General features: G+C 46.7%; 1 protein-coding gene across 1 annotated transcript in view; it reads right to left on the bottom strand.

The window, feature by feature from the left end:
- The window catches only part of KIF6 (kinesin family member 6), a gene marked incomplete at its 3' end in the record, with an annotated part of 381,890 nt that extends 360,510 nt beyond the window's left edge, over window positions 1-21,380 (bottom strand). Inside the window, exons 1-3 of the mRNA XM_082251003.1 lie at window positions 21,287-21,380; window positions 12,779-12,888; window positions 6,351-6,425 (exon numbers count right to left, since the gene is read on the bottom strand). Coding sequence (XP_082107129.1) covers window positions 6,351-6,425; window positions 12,779-12,888; window positions 21,287-21,361 — 260 coding nt within the window. The 5' untranslated portion in view covers window positions 21,362-21,380. The remainder of the gene's footprint in view (window positions 1-6,350; window positions 6,426-12,778; window positions 12,889-21,286) is intronic.
- Window positions 21,381-21,655: the final 275 nt, after the last annotated feature.

Genomic DNA, 21,655 nt, shown 5'->3' with positions numbered 1-21,655 from the left:
GAGTTGCTGCCCCCCCCCCTCCTCCTGGAGGGTTTTGGGGTGGACGTGGGCCCCTCCTTGGGACTGTCCGACCCCCGGGTCCCCCTCCTTCCCATCAGGGATCCCCCTTTCATCTGTACCCAATCCTACCCCCCCCTCCACTTATGCTGGGGCTGTTTGGGTGGTCTGATACACCTACTGGGGGTGGGGGCAGGGCGCTATACTGGCAATGGGGGCTGGAAGGTCAGACATTTGGCTGTGGGAGGGGGGGGGTGGTACCTGGTGGGGGCTCCTGCCAGAGGCTCCTGCAAGGCCCCCCCCCATCCTGCCTGGGTCTGTCCTCATCCAAATGTGCCTGGACCATTGGATGGATCGTCCTCAGGGATGTCCAGTGCGCATTCAAAATCAGACAATGCCACGGCCGTGGCTTATGTCAATCGCCAAGGGGCACAAAGTGTCTTGGCAGCTCTGGAGGTAGCCGGCATTCTAAGGTGGGCAGAACTGTTTGTTCCAGCCCTCTCTGCCATACACATTCCCGGGGTGGAAATATTGGCCGACGGATTACCTTAGTCGGCAGGCATTGGACCAAGGGGAGTGGTCCATTCATCTGGTGGGGTGTCATCAGTTGTGTCTCTGGTGGGGCATGCCCGAGGTGGATCTGTTGGCGTTTCGGCTCAACAGAAAGGTGCAGGGGTTTGTGGCTCGGTCACGGCATCCTCAGTCATGCTGCTGGCCCTGTGGGGTCAGTACCATTTGATTTATACCTTCCCTTCTCTCAAGCTTCTGCCAAGACTTACGCAGGATCGAGGCAGAAGGTATTCCGGTCATCGTAGTGTCTCCGGACTGGCCTTGCCGGGCTTGGTACGCCGATCTGGTGCGGCTGGTCGTCGACATTCCTTGGAAGGATCTGCTATCCCAAGGTCCAATCTTCCATCCTGCTTTACAGTTGCTGGCTTTGACCATATATCTATAGACCTATATACTTACCTATTTTCAGGCCGATTCAGTCACATGATCTGGCTGTCCCTTGTCAGCCACTGGCGGCTACAGGAGGAGAGAAGAGAGCACAGACACCTGATGGTCAATGGGAGCCTATGAGTGACTGCTCCCAGGCGTTCCAGCCATTGTTGAGCGCTCCCTCCTCTCCCTTGCAGCTGCCACTGACACAGGAGAGATCACATTACCAGACCGGTGAGGGCTGGAAAAAGGCAAGTATATACATTTTTCGTGTTTGCGTGGGCATGGCAGCCGGTTTATTTAAAGCGGAGTTCCACCCAAAAGTGGAACTTCCGCTTTAAATAGTCCTAACCCCCCGACATGCCACATTTGGCATGTCATTTTTTTGGGGGGGGAGCGGGTACCTAGTTTTGACAGGTACCCGCTCCCACTTCCGCTCGGAGCGCCGCGGCGCCCTGAGCGGAAGTTCTCCTCTCCCCCTCCCTCCCTGCAATCTTCTGGGACATGTCAGAGGTCCCAGAAGATTGCCGGCCAATCACGACGCATAGCGCAACTCGCGCATGCGCAGTGCGTACCCGGCTGTGAAGCCGCAAACTGTCACAGCCGGGTGCCCACATCAGTGATGCCGGCGCCGCGGAGCAGAGAGGGAGAAGACGGCGCATCGCTGGACCGTGGGACAGGTGAGTGTGCGGTTAGGCTGGAACTCCGCTTTAAATGGGCTGCTGTTCCTGTGTTTGCTGCACCTTTTTAAAAAGCAGCCGCATGGAAATTGCATGGTCCTATTGCGCAATGTGATATCCGTGTGCAGGAAACTGCCCTGCGTTTTTCAGTGCGTGTTGCATGCGTGTGCAGTAATGTGTGTCATTCACATGCACTCCCATACCCCGCATATATGTCAACTTGACCTTACACAGGCCAGTTAGAATAGGTGTTAGGAGGGGGGGAGTTTTTAAGACTAGTTAAGTATATCCCGGAATTCTGTGGCGTCTTTAACCACTTGCCTACCAGGCACTGTCATCCCCTTCCTGCCCAGGTCAATTTTCAGCTTTTTCAACGTTGTCACACTTTGAATGACAAGTGCGGCGTTATGGAACACTGTACTCATATGATATTTTTATCATTTTTTATTTCACAGAAATGGAGATTTCTTTTGTTAGTATTTAATCACCACTGGGGTTTTTATTATTTTGCTAAACAAACTAAAAAAGATGGAAAGATATTAAAAAAAACAAAAAAAAAAACGGAATTTTTGTAAAATCTTACCGTAAAATTCCTTTCTCTGAGTCCTCCGACAGTCGCCGCCCACTCATAAAGTCTTCACCAATGGAGAGGAAGTCAATACCCATTGGTGAACACTGTATGAGTGGGCGGCGACTGTCGGAGGACGTAAGAGAAAAAGGGTTTTCTTAGCTTCTGTTCTAAAATTTTGCAAAAAGTATTTTTCTTCTTCACTGATGTGCGCTGATGAGGCTGCATTGATGGGCACTGATAGGCTGCAATGATGGGCACTGATAGGCGGCATTGATGGGCACTGATAGGCGGCACTGATGGGCACTGATAGGCGGCACTGATGGGCACTGATGAGGAGGCACTTTTGGGGTTGCACTGATCTTTAGGACACTAGATGTCCCCTGTCACACTTGCTAGTTACTGGCTCGGCTCTCCTCCCCTCACGCTGTGACAGCGCGTGATGAAAGGAATGCCAATAACCAGCAAGTGTGATTGGGCACAGCTGGTCACATGGTAAAGAGTCTCTGTGATTGGCCCTTTACCCCAATCTGTGATCAACTGTGTCCGAAGGGGCCTTAAAGACCAGGCTTTTTCTGGCACTGTTTACATGTAACAAATCAATATTTTTTGCTAGAAAATTACACTGAACCTCCAAACATTCTATATTTTTTAGAGCAGAGGCCCTAGAGAACAAATTGTTGGGTTTTGCAATTTTTTTGGGCATGTCCAGAAGCTGTTTAGCAGGGAATGACGTGCCTGCACCGGAAGTGAAGAGCGGGGCCGGTGCAGTGCATTGTGGGACTCCAACGTCACGGAAGAGGACACGAAGAGGGACGCTGCGGCTTCAGCTGCCCACACCTGAGATGGCAGCCCTGGAGAAGAACTTTTCAAGGTAAGTATTTCTTCTTACAGGTAAGTGTGACCCGGACAGTTCAGAGGCTATCCATTATGGAATGTACTAACCCTGACTGTCCTGGGTGAATTTTTAGCTCAAATTGACCCCCAAGGCCGGAACTCCGCTTTAACCACTTCCATACAGAGCAGTTACACCCCCTTCCTGCCCAGACCAATTTTCAGCTTTCAGCGCTCTCACACTTTGAATGATAATTACTCAGTCATGCAACGCTGTACCCAATCTCATTTTTTATCATTTTCTATCATTTTTGGTAGTATTTAATCACCACTGGGTTTTTTATTTTTTGCGATGTTAGTAAAAAAAAGAGCGAAAATTTTGGAAAAAAAAAAACTATTTTGTTTTAGTTTCTATTATAAAATTTTGCAAATAAGTAATTTTTTTTCATAAATTTGGGCCAAAATTTATACTACTACATATCTTTGGTAAAAATAACCCAAATTAGTGGTTATTATTATTAGTTAGTCTGTGTGAAAGTTATAGAGTCTAGAAGCTATGGTGCCAATCATTGAAAATTGATCACACCTGATGTACCGACGGCCAATCTCATTTCCTGAGGCCCTGAAATGTCAGGACAGTACAAATACCCCCCAAATGACCCCTTTTTGGAAAGTAGACATTCCAGGGTATTTAGTAAGAGGCATGGTGAGTTTTTTGAAGTTGTGATTTTTTCCCACAATTCTTGGGAAAATTAAGAAATAATTTTCTTTATTTTTTTTTTTTTTACACAAAATTGTCATAACAAGTTATTTCTCACACACAGTATATGCATACTTGCAATTACACCCCAAAATACATTCTGGTACTCCTTCTGAGTATGGCGATACCACATGTGTGAGACTTTTACACAGCCTGGCCACATACAGAGGCCCAACATGCAAGGAGCACCGTCAGGCGTTCTGGGAGCATAAATTACACATATCATTTCATTACAACCAATCACAGTTTTGAAGGCCCTGGAGCACCAGGACAATGGAATTCCCCACAAAATGACCCCATTTTGCAAAGCAAACACCCCAATGTATATTTTATGAGGCATAATGAGTCTTTTGAACATTTCATTTTTTTCCACAAGTTTTTGGAAAATGTGGAAAGAAAATGAAAACTTTTATTTTTTACACAAAGTTGTCAATTTATAAGATATTTCTAACACATAGCATGTACACAGCAAAAATTACACCCCAAAATACATTCTGCTACTACTCCTGAGTATGGCGATACCACAAATGTGGGACTTTGTCACAGCATAGCCACATACAGAGGCCCAACATCCAAGGAGCACCGTCAGGTGTTCTAGGAGCATAAATTACACATAGAATTTCATTACAACCATACAACCAACCACACTTTTGAAGGCCCTAGAACCTCAGGACAATGGAAACCCCCACAAAATGACCTCATTTTGGAAAGCAAACACCCATACACATAATCTAGGAGGCATGGGCTGCAGATAGGTAATCAGTTACTCTGATGGGCTGCAGACAGGTACTCATGTACACTGATCAGGTTCAGAAAGGTACTTGGTTACTCTGATGAGCTTCAGAAAGGTACTTGGGTATTCTGATGAGCTAGAGACAGGTACTCGGGTAATCTGATGGGCTGCAGATAGGTACTCGGGCACTCTGGGCTGGAGACAGGTACCTGGATACTTAGATGGGCAGGTGACAGGTACTCAGGTACTCTATTGGGCTGCAGATAGGTACTCTGAAAGGCTGGAGACAGGTACTCGGGTACTCTGGCCTGGAGACAGGTACTCGGGTACTCTGATGGGCTGGAGACAGGTACTCGGGTACTCTGATGGGCTGGAGACAGGTACTTTGATGGGCTAGTGACAGGTCCTCTTTATTGAGGGGGGGGGGGCAATCAGTGTGTTTTGGGGTGCACTATAATCTGTAAACAGCTAGTTACCGTGGTCTCTGTTGACATTCTGTGACCGGCTGTGATTGGACACAGCCGGTCATGTGGTAAAGAGCCAATTTCATTGGCATTTTACCCTGATCAGGGATGGACTGTGTCAGAGTGACACACTTCATCCCCGATCCCCGCTCTGTGCGCCTCTGGGGGCGCGCACGAGCGGCGTGCACGAGGGAAGTGTATGTGGCCAACTGTGATTGGACACAGCCAGTCAAATGGTGAAGAGCCATTTTTTTAATGGCTCTTTACACCGATCGGGGATGGGCTGTGTCCCAACAGACACGCCGCATCTCTAAACGCTGCGCTGTCCGCCCCCTGGGGGACAGGAAAGCAGCGGGAACGGGCAGACGTCAAAGGACGCCTGCCCGGATCGACAAAGTGTTCCTGCCGGCGTCATTTGTCTATGGCCCGGTAAGGAACTGGTTAAAAGCCTTTAAAAGGTTACTACTTTAGATGTACAGAGGACATCTGGGGCCAGAATTACTGACTGTGATCTGACATTCACGGTGCATGGTACAATCGTTGTTTGCATGCCCCTGGGACTCGAGCTGTTTTGCAAGGAGGAATGGGCAAACATTTCAGTTTCTCGATGTGCAAAACTGATAGAGACATACCCCAAGCGACTTACAGCTGTAATCGCAGCAAAAGGTGGCGATACAAAGTATTAACTTAAGGGGGCTGAATAATTTTGCACGCCCCATTTTTTCAGTTTTTTATTTGTTAACAAAGTTTGAAATATCCAATAAATTTCGTTCCACTTCATGATTGTGTCCCACTTGTTGTTGATTCTTCACAAAAAATTACAGTTTTATATCTTTATGTTTGAAGCCTGAAATGTGGCAAAAGGTCGCAAAGTTCAAGGGGGCCGAATACTTTCGCAAGGCACTGTACTAGCACATATCCCCCTGCACAGCAGCTGGAAGGAGAAAGAGTAGAAGTTGTCAGCGCTGCAGGGGGGAGGCACAAGAGGATCGATGTCAGCAATAAGGCAGTGCAGCCATTCCTCCTGCCCAGGCCCCCCCTTATGAATTGATGGGGCCGGGGGCCTGGTATGGGAGGGCCGTCTGTACTGCTTTTTCATCCTCGGAGTGTGGTGCAGGTCCCCAAATGCATACAGGGTGCGTTTTGGGGACTCGCACTAGCACTCACCCACATGTCATTAGGACACAGCGGCTGTTTCTGTGCAGCCGTGTGTCCAAATAAAAATGAATGGGACGCAGGCACATGAATGCGGGCAACACCTGTGCATCCCTGTGGCGGGAGAACATGGAGCTGCATGGGGCCCGCAGTAAAGCACCCCATGCAAATGGTTCCTTAGACATCACAATACAGACATATAACCGCGCGGTCACCGTACCTCTCCGCTACCGGCTTGGCGATACATTCGAATACGGCTTCTTGCCTTGCGTCTTGGTCGAAGGTCTCTTGAAATCTGCAAAACATCCAACAATTAGAAACGTTTCTCGCCTTTGTGCGAAACACAGCGCAATTCATGCAGTCAATGTTATTCCAGATAAATCGCCCGTCCCGTACCTCGTAAAACACGGGCAGAGCCAAACAAAGCTCTCCTCTGTTCCTTGGCACTGCCCTCCTCGCTGCCATTGTCAGCACAGCCGTGGCGGAGATTAGCTCTGGGCAGTAAAATTCACTCCGCTCGGTGAAAATGACATCAATATGGGATTTATATTTCACATTATGAAAACACGGGGGGGAGGGGGGCAGGGAGCCAGGTGCGCGGGGCTGCCTGTTGCTAGATTTGCACAGTGCCTGCTCTGCAAACACGAGGAAATAAAACATGTTCACCGTCAAGCCGATTCAGAAATCTTTTTCTATGGGGAACCCCGTCATTCACCAGGAAGATACATACAGAAATTACTCCTAAAAAGAATTAACAACTCACCAGCTTCCATCACAAGGGGAAAAAAAACACAACCTTAAATCCTCCCATTAGTCTTGCACAGTTGTAGCGGCTCCTCTCCTGGACTGGAATGGCTTCCTCTGATTTCACCGCACACTGTGAGCTTCTCACCATGTGCATTAGAAGCTGCGGCAAGTCAGATAGAGACCGCCTCATTTCCTGGGTGGAAACGTCGGGCATTATCTAGATCAGTGGTCTCTAAACTGCGGCCCGGGGGCTGAATGCGTCTCTTTGCCTGCCTTTATCTGGCCCTTGAGGCACTATTCCTTCCAATGACACTAACAATGGGGCACTAGGATTCCTATTGACACCAATAAAGGGACATTATTCCCCCTTCTGACACTAACAATGGGGCACTATTCCTCCCACTGACACCAATGATGGGGCACTATTCCTCCCACTGACACCAATGATGTGGCACTATTCCTCCCACTGACACCAATGATGGGACAATATTCCTCCCACTGACACCAATGATGGGACACTATTCCTCCCACTGACACCAATGATGAGGCACTATTCCTCCCACTGACACCAATGATGGGGCACTATTCCTCCCACTGACACCAACGGTGGGACACTATTCCTCCCACTGACACCAATGGTGGGGCACTATTCCTCCCACTGACACCAATGGCGGGGCACTATTCCTCCCACTGACACCAATGATGAGGCACTATTCCTCCCACTGACACCAATGATGAGGCACTATTCCTCCCACTGACACCAATGATGAGGCACTATTCCTCCTACTGACACCAACGATGGGACACTATTCCTCCCACTGACACCAATGATGGGGCACTATTCCTCCAAAAATAACCAAAATCAGTGTATTTTATTTAGTCTGTAGAAAAGTAATAGAGTCCACAAACTATGGTATACAGCATCTGACAAAAGTAAGTACACCCCTCACATTTTTGTAAATATTTTATTCTATCTTTTCATGTGACAACACTGAAGAAATGACACTTTGCTACAATGTAAAGTAGTGAGTGTACAGCTTGTATAACAGTGTAAATTTGCTGTCCCCTCAAAATAACTCAACACACAGCCATTAATGTCTAAACCGCTGGCAACAAAAGTGAGTACACCCCTAAGTGAAAATGTCCAAATTGGGCCCAAAGTGTCAATATTTTGTGTGGCCGTCATTATTTTCCAGCACTGCCTTAACCCTCTTGGGCATGGAGTTCACCAGAGCTTCACAGGTTGTCACTGGAGTCCTCTTCCCCTCCTCCATGATGACATCACAGAGCTGGTGGATGTTAGAGACCTTGCGCTCCTCCACCTTCCATTTGAGAATGCCCCACAGATGCTCAATAGGGTTTAGGTCTGGAGACATGCTTGGTCAGTCCATCACCTTTACCCTCAGCTTCTTTAACAAGGCAGTGGTCCTCTTGGAGGTGTTTGGGGTCGTTATGTTGGAATACTGCCCTGCAGCCCAGTCTCTGAAGGGAGGGGATCATTCTCTGCTTCAGTATGTCACAGTACATGTTGGCATTCATGGTTCCCTCAATGATCTGTAGCTCCCCAGTGCCAGCAGCACTCATGCAGCCCCAGACCATGACACTCCCACCACCATGCTTGACTGTAGGCAAGACACACTTGTCTTTGTAGTCCTCACCTGGTTGCCGCCACACACGCCTGACACCATCTGAACCAAATAAGTTTATCTTGGTCTCATCAGAGCACAGGAGATGGTTCCAGTAATCCATGTCCTTAGTCTGCTTGTCTTCAGCAAACTGTTTGTGGGCTTTCTTGTGCATCGTCTTTAGAAGAAGCTTCCTTCTGGGATGACAGCCATGCAGACCAATTTGATGCAGTGTGCGGCGTATAGTCTGAGCACTGACAGGCTGAACCCCCCACCCCTTCAAACTCTGTAGCAATGCTGGCAGCACTCATCTATTTCCCAAAGACAACCTCTGGATATGACGCTGAGCACGTGCACTCAACTTCTTTGGTCGACCATGGTGAGGCCTGTTCTGAGTGGAACCTGCCCTGTTAAACCACTGTATGGTCTTGGCCACCATGCTGCAGCTCAGTTTTAGGGTCTTGACCATGTTCATGTAGAGCAACAATTCTTTTTTTCAGATACTCAGAGAGTTCTTTGCCATGAGGTGCCATGTTGAACTTCCAGTGACCAGTATGAGAGAGTGAGAGTGATAACACCAAATTTAACACACCTGCTCCCCATTTACACCTGAGACCTTGTAATACTAACAAGTCACATGACACCAGGGAGGGAAAATGGCTATTTGGGCCCAATTTGAACATTTTCACTTAGGGGTGTACTCACTTTTGTTACCAGCGGTTTAGACATTAATGGCTGTGTGTTGAGTTATTTTGAGGGGACAGTAAATTTACACTGTTATACAAGCTGTACACTCACTACTTTACATTGTAGCAAAGTGTCATTTCTTCAGTGTTGTCACATGAAAAGATAGAATAAAATATTTACAGAAATGTGAGGGGTGTACTCACTGTTGTGAGATAATGTAAGGTCCGGTTCACACTTATGCGATGCGGGAAGACTGCGAACTCGCAGCCTGTTCCCGCATCGCACACGCACCCCCGGCAGTTCACACTGCCATATGCGATACGCTGGGGGTGTCAATGTAATCTTAACGACACCCCCAGTTTGATCGCATATCGCAGTGCGATCTTGCAGTTCGCACAGGATCGGATCGCACAAGTGTGAACCGCTGTGCGATCCGATCCTGATGCGGCTGCAAAAATGACTCCTGTGCGTGTTTGCTGCGGGTGCGATGCGAATTTAGCCATACAAACTGTATGGCTAAACTCGCACCACACAGCCGATCGCATGTAATGAAGGAGCAGTGCGCTCCGACATTACATGCGAACCCCGCACTCGCAGAAGTGTGAACCGGGGCTTAATCTAAAAAAAATGATAAATCCTGATGTACTGATTTACATTTCTTGAGGCCTGAAAACATCAGGACAGTGAAATTATCACCCAAATGACCCAGTTTTAGAAAGTAAAAGGTATTTAGTTAGAGGCATGGCGATTTTTTTCGAAGTTACAATTTTTTTAAAATTTAAAAAAAAAAAAAAAAAAAAAATTCACAATTTTTTTTTTTTTTTTTAACATACTGTCACCATTGCAGTACAGCATCATTATATAACTGGTGTTGTGGTGATCAGTGACACTGACTAGTGACCGTACGAAAAAAAAAAAAAAAGTCAATTTTCTTTTTCCATTACCTTTTTTCTTTTTTTACGATTTTATTTATTTATTTATTTTTTTCACACACTGTGACCAGAGCAATACAATGTTACCATAATAACATTGTGCCACTCTGGGACAGTGATCAGGATTTTTAGTTTTTTTTTTTTTTTTTTTTTACACATTAGGATTGCTTATAGCAGTGAATTTCATTGCTATAAGCAAGAATTGAGATGAATGAAATAGATTCATTCAGTTTGTTTTATTGTGATTAGCCAGAGCTAAAAACATGGTACAGATGGGCTATGATTCACCCTGTCTATAACCATGTGATCACTGTGACCAATCACAGCTAGTAATACAATTGTACACAATGGATGGCATGTAAAAAAGCCATCTATTGCTTACAGTGGTCATGTGATCCGCTCTGATTGATCACAGCGGTCACATGGCTCTGGCAGCAAGCCGATAGACACAGCCGAAGACAGATCGCGGCCATGTGAGATCTGGAAGGACGTCATATGACATCCAGCCGGATTGGCAAAAGTCCCGCCTGGCTGTGATTTTGCTATAGGCCGGACGGGAACTGGTTAAAACATAGAAAACATATCCTTTACTATCACTTATACCACTTTACGTCCGCCCACTCAAGCTCTACTGCGGCACAGTGGCTCGTTAACGTCCAGCGACGTAGACCTACGTCGCTGGACTCCTCCCCCTGTAAGCGGCGCTCGCGCGCCGCCGGAGGCGCGCTCCCGCTGTTTTCATTCACAGCGGGAGTCGGGCCAGGGGAGGAGCGGCGGTGATCGCCGCTGCTCTTCCCCGATCGTCGGGGAATCGAGTGTGGAGATCCGCCCGCTTGTGTAAACAGAGCAGGCGGATCTCCTAAGTGACAAACAGTGACAGATCGGAGTGTTCACCATAGCTGAACATGTGATCTGTCCCTGTGTCACTCAGTCACCTCCCCCCACACACATCAGTAAGCACCAGGCATACATTAACCCCTCCCTCTCCAATAAAATTAACCCCTTCCCTGCCAGTGTCATTTTTACAGTAACAGTGCATATGTATAGCACTGATTACTGCAGTAATGTCACTGGTACCCCCAAAAGTGTCAAAAATGTCAGTCAAGGGTCCGATCTGTCCGCCGCAATGTTGCAGTCCCGCAAAAAAAAAAAAAAAAAAAAAAAAAATCGCAGATCGCCGCCATTACTCGTTGAAAAAAAAAACCACCAAAAATGACAGAAATCTTTCCCTTAGTTAGTAAACGCAATAAATTTTGCGCAAACCAATCAAAATACGCTTATTGTGATTTTTTTACCAAACATAGGTAGCAGAAAACAAATTGGCCAAAAATTTAAAAATTACGATTTTTACATTTTTTTTGGGAGGAATTTCGTATAAAAAAATTTTAAAAATATTGTTATTTTTTCAAAATAAACGCTTTTTTTTTGTTTATAGCGCAAAAAAAGTAAAAATCGCACAGGTGATCAAATACCACCAAAAGAAAGCTCTGTTTGTGGGAAAAAAAAAGGACGTAAATTTCGTTTGGGTACGGCGTCGCACGATGGCGCAATTGTCAGTTAAAGTCACACAGCGCCGAATCGCAAAAAGTGGCCTGGACGTAAGACAGCAAAATCCTCCGGTGGTAAAGTGGTTAAAGTATAACTAAAATTTTTTGTTTTTTTTTTCATTTTGGATAGAGTAGGGGAGAGGGGGGGGGGGGGGGTTATAACCTGTTAATTTCTTTTTTTTTTTTTTACAATCTATGTCCCATGGTGGAGGAGATTTCCCTTTACTTCCTGTCTCAAGGCCAAAACAGGAAGTGAGAGGAAATCCCTCCAAAGTGAACTAGTGTCCCCATTGCATATTTCCTCTCTATTCCTGTTCTGGGGACATCCCATAAATTTGTGATTTTTATTTACATTTGGTATTAATTGACACAAGGACAAAGAGAGGGTGAATCTCCCTAAGGGCTCTTTCACACTGTCCGTCTGTGGGACGGACTCCGTTTATCTCAGCGGGGGATCGATCCGCCGATCCCCGCTGAGCAGGAGGACAGCTGTTCTCCGCGCTGTGTGCAGAGACACAGCTGTCAGTTCCCCATGCATCTCTATGGGGGAATCGGATGAGAACGGACCGTCGGTCCGTTCTCATCCAATCCAATCTGCTGGACGGATGGGAAATAGGGTTTCCATCCGTCCAGATTTGACGGATCGGATGTCTCCGCTGACATCCGATCCCCCATAGAGATGCATGGGGGGACCGTTCAGATCCGCCAAAAAAACTGACAGGCAGATCTGAACGGTCCGCCTGTGTGAAAGGGGCCTAACAGGCAGCAATAAAAAACTGACAGGGGTTCTAATCCCTTTCCATTCCATCCAACACTTAAAAAAAAAAAAAATGCCTTTAGTTATACTTTAAAAATCGTAAAAATTTGAAATTATTTCTTTCCCGCAGAAAATAATTGACTGATAGCAACTTAATAATCATATAATACAATCAATCATGTCAAAAATTGTGGTAAGGAAGATCTATGCTGGTTTCCCAAGACGCCCAATCAGATTGTCACTGACCATACTGAGAAGGGATTGTGATTGGCTGCTATGAATAGGAGATACCAAAAGAATATCGGAGCCAAAAAACTGAAATAAAGGAAATGAGAGGAGTGAAGAGATCCCACCTGAACCTGTAACTCTCCCGCTTATTATTAACAAATCCATCCGCCAGATCCCGGGGAACGGTGATCTCCAGCGAGGAGCCTCCAGAGTCATCATGGTTGATGGAATAGACCTGAGAAGAGACAACAAGAGGTAAAGATCAATGAAACGCACAGCGTCCGCCCCCCCCCCCTCCCCCACTATAGGTGTCAATGATACTCTATACACCCAGACGTTTGGTGACACCGGACCATCACACCGATTTCAGCTTCTAGAACATGATGTAAATCTTCACTGATCGATTTCCTTTTAATAAAATGTTACTTTTGTTTTTTTTTTTTTTTGTTTTGTTCCCTTTCAGTGCTGCTGATCTCCTGCAGCCTCTTTGCAGCCACTTCCTGTCTACATGGCCATGGCTGCACGGCATTTCTTGTAGAAGCCCATGTGGTGGGGTGACAACACAAGAGCACAATTGGGAGACAGAGCGTGGTCACCCTCTAACAGGAAGTGCCTGATTAAGAAACCTTAACCACTTAAGCCCCGGAGGATTTTCCTGCTCAAAGACCAGGGCTATATTTTGCGATTCAGCACTGCGTGACTTTAACAGACAATTGCGCGGTCGTGTGACGCTGTACCCAAATAAAATTGATGTCCTTTTTTTCCCACAAACAGAGCTTTCTTTTGGTGATATTTGATCACCTGTGCGATTTCTATTTTTTATAAACAAAAAAAAAGAGCAACAATTTTGGAAAAATAATATTTTTCAAATTTTTTTTATATGAAATTACCAAAAAAAAATGTAAAAAAATCTAAATTTTTTAACATTTTAGGCCAATTTGTTTTCTGCTATATATTTTTGGTAAAAAAAAAAAAATCACAATAAGCGTATTTTGATTGATTCGCGCAAAAGTTATTGCGTTTACTAACAAAGGGAAAGATTTATGTCATTTTTATTGTTTTTTTTTTTTTTTTTTAACTAATAATGGCGGCGATCTGCGATTTTTTTGCGGGACTGCGACATTGCGGCAGACAGATCGGACCCCTGACTGACATTTTTGACACTTTTGGGGGTACCAGTGACATCACTACAGTAATCAGTGCTATACATATGCACTGTTGCTGTAAAAAAGGACACTGGCAGGAAAGGGGTTAACTTTATTAGTGATCAAGGGGTTAAGTGTGTCCATAGGGGTGTGATTCTAACTGTAAAGGGGCGTGGCTAGTGATGTAACCACAGAGACATACGATCCTACATAGCAGGATCGTATGATCTCTGCAGTTACACCAGGGAGAATGACAGGCGGCTTTGTTTACATCAGCCGCCTGCCTTTCTCCCTCTCCAGCGGGAGATCACGGGTGACCGGCGGACATCGGAGCTGCCGGTCACTCGCGGGGGGATGTCAGGGAACGAGCGGGGGCGGGAGCGCGCCGCCGGCAGGCTCCTGGTTGAGTGACGTAGCACTACCTCACTTTGCCCAGGAGGGGCTGACTGCCGCAGTTAATATACTGTGGGCGGTCGGCAAGCGGTTAATGCGGAGCTCCATCAGAAAAAAGTAAAAGCCAGCAGCTACAAATACTATACAAATACTGTAGATGCTGACTTTTAACCACTTCAGCCCCGGAAGGTTTTACCGCCTTAACCACTTCTAGGCCGAAAGATTTTCCCCCTTAATGACCAGGCCATTTTTTGCGATACGACACTGCATTACTTTAACTGACAATTGCGCGGTCGTGCGACGCTGTACCCAAATAAAAACTGATGTCCTTTTTTTCCCCACAAATAGAGATTTATTTTGGTGGTATTTGATCACCTGTGCGATTTTTTTTTTTTTTGTGCTATAAAAAAATAATGAAAAAAAAAAAAAAAAAGCGACAATTCTGAAGAAAAAACAAATAATAATATTTTCACTTTCTGCTATATAACATACCCAAAAAAAAATTGAAAGAAAAATAAAAATTAAAATCTAATTTTTTCATAATTTTAGGCCAATGTGTATCTTGCAACATATTTAAAAAAAAAAAAAAAAAAAAAAAAAGAAATTCACAATAGGAGTATATTGATTGGTTTTCGCAAAATGTATTGCGTCTACAAACTAGGGAAAGATTTATGTCATTTTTTATTCTTTTTTTTTACTAGTAATGGCGGCGATCTGTGATTTTTAGCGGGACTGCGACATTGCAGCGGACAGATCGGACCCCTAACTGACATTTTTGACACTTTTGGAGGGACCAGTGACATTACTACAGTAATCAGTGCTATAAATATGCACTGTTAGTGCATTTACTGTTTACTATGCTTCAGTTTGTGAATGAACAGGAGGCCACTCAGCACAGAGCACTTTCTATTCATTCACAGTCCAGTGCAGCTGAGGCTGCAGAGAAAGGCGTGTGTGTTTGAGCTTTGGGGTGCGCACCCTAATGCAATAGGCTGCGCACACCTACAGTATCTCACAAAAGTAAGTACACCCCTCACATTTTTGTAAATATTTTATTCTATCTTTTCATGTGACAACACTGAAGAAATGACACTTTGCTACAATGTAAAGTAGTGAGTGTACAGCTTGTATAACAGTGTAAATTTGCTGTCCCCTCAAAATAACTCAACACACAGCCATTAATGTCTAAACCGCTGGCAACAAAAGTAAGTACACCCCTAAGTGACAATGCCCAAATTGGGCCCAAAGTGTCAATATTTTGTGTGGCCACCATTATTTTCCAGCACTGCCTTAACCCTCTTGGGCATGGAGTTCACCAGAGCTTCACAGGTTACCACTGGAGTCCTCTTCCCCTCCTCCATGGTGACATCACAGAGCTGGTGGATGTTAGAGACCTTGCGCTCCTCCAGCCTCAGTACGACCTCACCAGCACCCACCAGTGCGGCCTCACCAGCACCCACCAGTGCGGCCTCACCAGCACACACCAGTGCAACCTCACCAGCACACACCAGTGCAACCTCACCAGCACCCACCAGTGCAGCCTCACCAGCACCCATCAGTGCAGCCTCACCAGCGCCCACCAGTGCGGCCTCACCAGCGCCCATCAATGTGGCCTCATCAGCGCCCATCAGTGCGGCCTCATCAGCGCCCATCAGTGCGGCCTCATCAGCGCCCACCAGTGCGGCCTCATCAGTGCCCACCAGTGCGGCCTCATCAGTGCCCACCAGTGCGGCCTCACCAGCGCCCACCAGTGCGGCCTCACCAGCACCCATCAGTGCAGCCTCACCAGCACCCACCAGTGCAGCCTCACCAGCGCCCATCAGTGCAGCCTCACCAGCGCCCACCAGTGCAGCCTCACCAGCGCCCATCAGTGCAGCCTCACCAGCGCCCACCAGTGCAGCCTCACCAGCGCCCATCAGTGCAGCCTCACCAGCGCCCATCAGTGCAGCCTCACCAGCGCCCATCAGTGCAGCCTCATCAGCGCCCACCAGTGCAGAACATAGAAAATTGCTTATTTGCAAAATTTTACAAAAGAAAAACCCAGCGGTGATTAAAAAAACCACCAAAAGAAAGCTCTATCTGGCTCAAAAAAATTATATAAAAAAAAAAAATGTCATATGGGTACAGTGCTGCACGACCGCGCAATTGTCATTCAAAGTATGACAGTGCTGAAAGCTGAATATTGGCCTGGGCAGGAAGGGGGTAAAAGTCCCCGGTATTGAAGTGGTTAATGTAAAAGACCTCATGCCTTCAGAACCACGTTATTTCTTCCCTGCTCTGTCCATAATTTAAAATATGAGTTTTGGCCACAGAGAAGGGACCTATGGGGGGATGGGGGATGTGACAGAGAACTGAGAACGGGATTTCTCAAAAATGTAATTGGGATGAAGATGGGAAGATCTGTGAATACAAAATCTGACGGATAATTCCCATCCCCCAGGAAGTGAGTGGTGGTACCGGTGTCACCAGAGCCATCAGAAAGCTCCGCCCACATGGCAGTCTGCTGATGGCGCTCCTCCTCCGCCTGTCACCATACATTAAACATTCCCATACATCCCGGATTAGGAGGAGGCGTCCGATCCCGGAGACATCTACAATCTGTCAGGAAGAGGTGACAAGACCCCAATAAACACATCGATGTGTTGTAGCAACCAGAGCAGCAATAGTCAGTAAATAAAGACATCTGCCGGGGATTTCCACATTCTGGAACATAGAATTAAAGTAGAACTAAAAGCAAAACTTCCCCTCCCCCCATTTTGGATACAGTAAGGGGGAGTTCTATCCAGGGTTGCACCGGTACCGGTATCAGTGCCGATACTAAGCAGGAGTACTCCGAAATCTGAAACCGATACCTTTGTGGTGCGATTTAAGCCCCTCCAAATGAATAGGATCATATCACACCGCAAAGAATCTCATACTATTTGAGTAGGAATGTTGTGCGATTCCTGCCCAAATCGCATGCATTTCCCCCCACTGCTCCTGTGTGAGCCCAGGATGAAGTCTCTATGACAAGCCTGGGGTCACACAGGAGCGGAGGGGGGGGGGGGACTGCATGTGATTTGGAAAGGAACTGCACAGCATTCCTGTCAGAGGCGTAACTACAACCTTCAGGACCCCGGTGCAAGAAACCATGAAGGGCCCCCCAGACCTCTTCCCTTCAAGCCTGGGGCTCTTCCCACTGATCCTGGGGCCCTTTACTCTCATTGCGGGGCCCTTTATTACAGTCCCGCAGCGGGACCCTTTCACAAGTTCTGCAGCGGGCCCCCTTCCTGCCATCTTGGGGCCTCCCCACGGTGGTAGAATGCCAGGGCCCGGTCACAAGTGTGACCTTTGCGATCCTGGAAGTTCACCCACTGGTGTCAGTAGTTTTTATTTTTTGGTATTTTAATTGTATTATTTTTTATCATTTTATTTTATTTACAATGTCACTGACTATGACTCTGTCCATTCAGAAAAGGAAGGAGCTGGTAAATTACATATTTACCGACCCCTTCCTGGTTCCCTATTGTGACACATCCCCTGCAGCAGCCGGCAGGAGAGGGAAGGGAGCACAGTGTGGGGGGGACCAGGGGAGCACACAGGGGCCCAGAGACAGCAGAACACAAGTGAACTGGATAGGAGGAGAGGCGGGGGCAGCATACAGAGGAACCAATCTCCTCCATTTTCCTCCTGCAGCTACAGGAGGAAAAGGAGGACAGTGATTTCTCTACATTCTGCGCACACCGCCCCTCCTATCCAGGTGTACAGGAGAGCCGCACAGGCTCCCCCCCCCCCCCTGGAGCATGGGGACCGGTTGCAATTGCAACCCCTGTAGTTACGCCCCTGATTCCTGTTCAAATTGCATGCAGTTCTTTGCAGTGCGATTTCAGTCTATTCATTTTCTATGGGCTCAAAATGCACTACAAAGGTATCGGGAATCCGGTATCGGCGAGTACTTGAGCACAAGGATCGGTACTCATACACACTGGTTTGTTTTTTTAATCAGCATCGATGCAACCCTAATTATAACCCCCATCATTTTTCCCATCTGTGTCCCATTGGGTAGATTCCCCTTCACTTCCTGTCCCACAAGCAAAAAAAAAAAAATCACTCCAAAGTCAGGAAACGCCGGGTTGTCACCAAAACCAGTGTCCCCAATCGAAGATTTTTCATATGGAGATTTTTAAGTATCGTAGTTTGTCACCATTCCGCGGGTGTGCGCAATTTTAAACCGTAACATGTTGGGTAGCTATTAACTCAGTGTGACTTCATCTTTCACAACATAAAAAAAAAAAATTGGGCTAATTTTATTGTTTATTTATTTATTTATTTTTATTCAGTCAAGTGCATTTTTCCCCAAAAAAGTTGCGTTTGAAGGACCGCTGCGCAAATTAGCGGGATTAAAAAAATATTGCAACTACCGCCATTTTATTCTCCAGAGTCTTTGCTAAAATAATAATATACACACACACACACACACAGTAATATATATATACACACACACACACACACACACACACACACACACACACACACAGTAATATATATATACACACACACACACATACACAGTATATATATATATACACACACACACAGTATATATATATATATATAATGTTTGGGGGTTCTAAATAATTTTCTAGCAAAAAATACTGATTGTAAACTTGTGTCAAAAAAAAGGCTTGGTCCTTAAGTGGTTACATACAGTATCCCACAAAAGTGAGTACACCCCTCACATTTTTGTAAATATTTTATTCTATCTTTTCATGTGACAACACTGAAGAAATGACACTTTGCTACAATGTAAAGTAGTGAGTGTACAGCTTGTATAAGAGCCCATTCACACTAGCGCGACTTGTGAGGCAACTTGTGTCGCTCCAGGTCGCTTGACATAACAAAAGCAATGTTAATCAATCAGTGCCGTCTTAATTGGCACTACTGAAGTCGCTCCGACTTCAGAAAAGGGTCCTGTACTACTTTGAGGCGACCTGTGATCCGACTGTCCCATATACTTCAATGGGAGTCGCCTCCTTATCTTAATTGAAGCGACTTGTTATCAGACTTTCCAGGAAGAAGAAAGAGATTAGCCAGGCATTCCCCACAGACAAAGTCGCCTGTCTCTTCAAAGTAGTGCACAAGTCTCTTCAAGTCACGGGGCGACTTTCTGGTAGTGGTAGTGTGAACCAGCACTAACAGTGTAAATTTGCTGTCCCCTCAAAATAACTCAACACACAGCCATTAATGTCTAAACCACTGGCAACAAAAGTGAGTACACCCCTAAGTGAAAATGACCAGATTGGGCCCAAAGTGTCAATATTTTGTGTGGCCACCATTATTTTCCAGCACTGCCTTAACCCTCTTGGGCATGGAGTTCACCAGAGCTTCACAGGTTGCCACTGGAGTCCTCTTCCCCTCCTCCATGGTGACCGCTGTACCTGTACGGCAATTCGTGAGAGCGCTCCTGCCCCCATTAGGCAGTGGGGAAGCCGATCCATGGGGCCAGTGGCTGCAATTGCCGTCTGACACTCGCGATCGCTCCCCGCTGAGAGAGAAGAACGATCGGATGTTGTAAATGCAGCCAACCGTTCTTCTCCCTGGAATGATCACAGAGCGCCTGTGATCCTTCTATATAGGAACACAGGTTTCTGTATTGATGCCACAAGTCCCTCCCCCCACAGTTAGAAAGCACTCACTAGGCTCACATTTAAAGCGGAGTTCCACCCAAAAGTGGAACTTCCGCTTTAGGGAGTCCTGACCCCCCGACATGCCACATTTGGCATGTCATTTTTTGGGGGGGGGGGGAGCGGGTACCTGTCAAAACTAGGTACCCGCTCCCCCCCCCAAAAAATGACATGCCAAATGTGGCATGTCGGGGGGTCAGGACTCCCTAAAGCGGAAGTTCCACTTTTGGGTGGAACTCCGCTTTAAATGTGAGCCTAGTGAGTGCTTTCTAACGGCGCCCTGAGCGGAAGTTCTCCTCTCCCCCTCCCTCCCTGCAATCTTCTGGGACATGTCAAAGGTCCCAGAAGATTGCCGGCCAATCACGGCGCGCAGCGCGACTCGCGCATGCGCAGTGGGTACCCGGCTGTGAAGCCGCAAACTGTTACAGCCGGGTGCCCACAGCAGTGATGCCGGCGCCGAGGGAGAGGATCGAGGCTTCCGGCGGCCGCATCGCTGGACCGTTGGACAGGTGAGTAAATGGCTGGAACTCCGCTTTAACCCTCTGATCGCCCCTAGGTTAACCCCTTCCCTGCCAGTGTCATTATTGCAGTAGCAGTGCATATGTATAGCACTGATTACTGTAGTGATGTCGCTGGTAACCCCAAAAGTGTCAAAAATGTCAGTCAAGAGTCCGATCTGTCCACCGCAATGTCGCAGTCCTGCGGAAAAAAAAAAATCACTGATCGCCGCCATTACTAGTAAACAATAAATAAATAAAAATGACATAAATCTGTCCCCTAGTTTGTAGATAACTTTTGCACAAACCAATCAAAATACGCTTATTGGGGATTGTTTTTACCAGAAATATGTAGCAGAATACAAATTGGCCTAAAATGATAAAAAAAATAGATTTCTAATTTTTTTTTTTTTTGGGGGGGGGGGGAATGTTATATAGCAGAATGTGAAAAATATAAGATTTTTGTTTTTTCAGAATTGTCGCTCTTTTTTTGTTTATAGCGCACAAAATAAAAATCGCACAGGTGATCAAATACCACCAAAAGAAAGCTCTATTTGTGGGGGAAAAAGGACATCAATTTTATTTGGGTACGGTGTCGCACGACCGCGCAATTGTCAGTTAAAGTAACGAAGCGCCGAATCGCAAAAAATTGCCTGGTCATTAAGGGGGAAAATCCTTCTGGTCCAGAACTGGTTAATAGATTAATACTGCTGACAATATAAAGAGTCCCCCATAATATAAGTACAGAGGGGACACCCAGAATTCCGTCCCCCGGATACTAATCATATCAATGGAGCGTTCCCTGGAATCTCCTCCCCCCCCCCCCCCCCGGTTTATTCGTTCTCTTTCTCCCGTGTGAGCTCCCCCCCTCTCCCGGTACGACAGCCGCCCCCCCCCCGCACTCTATCCCCCCTCCTCCTCTCCCGGTGTCTCACCCCGGAAGTGTGGCGGCGGCTATTCGGTCGGAGGCGGCAGTAGATTCGAATGGCTTCCCGCACCATCTTCACCATAGCAACCGTAACTAAGGACTCCGCGAGCCATGTGACTGATAAATAGCGGGTCACATGACTAGACAGACAGTCTTCTCCGCCCACATCTAAGACACACCCTCATATTCATCAAAACTCCGCCCCTTCATCTATATACTGTACAATATACACCCCTCCCCTCCCCCCTCCTCCTGTCCTATATACCCAGCACTGTACACCCCTCCCCCTGTATACCCAGCACTGTACACCCCTCCCCCTGTATACCCAGCACTGTACACCCCTCCCCCCTCCTGTATACCCAGCACTGTACACCCC

The sequence above is a fragment of the Pelophylax lessonae genome (genome assembly GCF_965119305.1).
Source record: "Pelophylax lessonae genome assembly, chromosome: 3".
In the NCBI taxonomy this organism is placed as follows: domain Eukaryota; kingdom Metazoa; phylum Chordata; class Amphibia; order Anura; family Ranidae; genus Pelophylax; species Pelophylax lessonae.
This window is presented reverse-complemented; position numbering and strand designations above follow the sequence as displayed.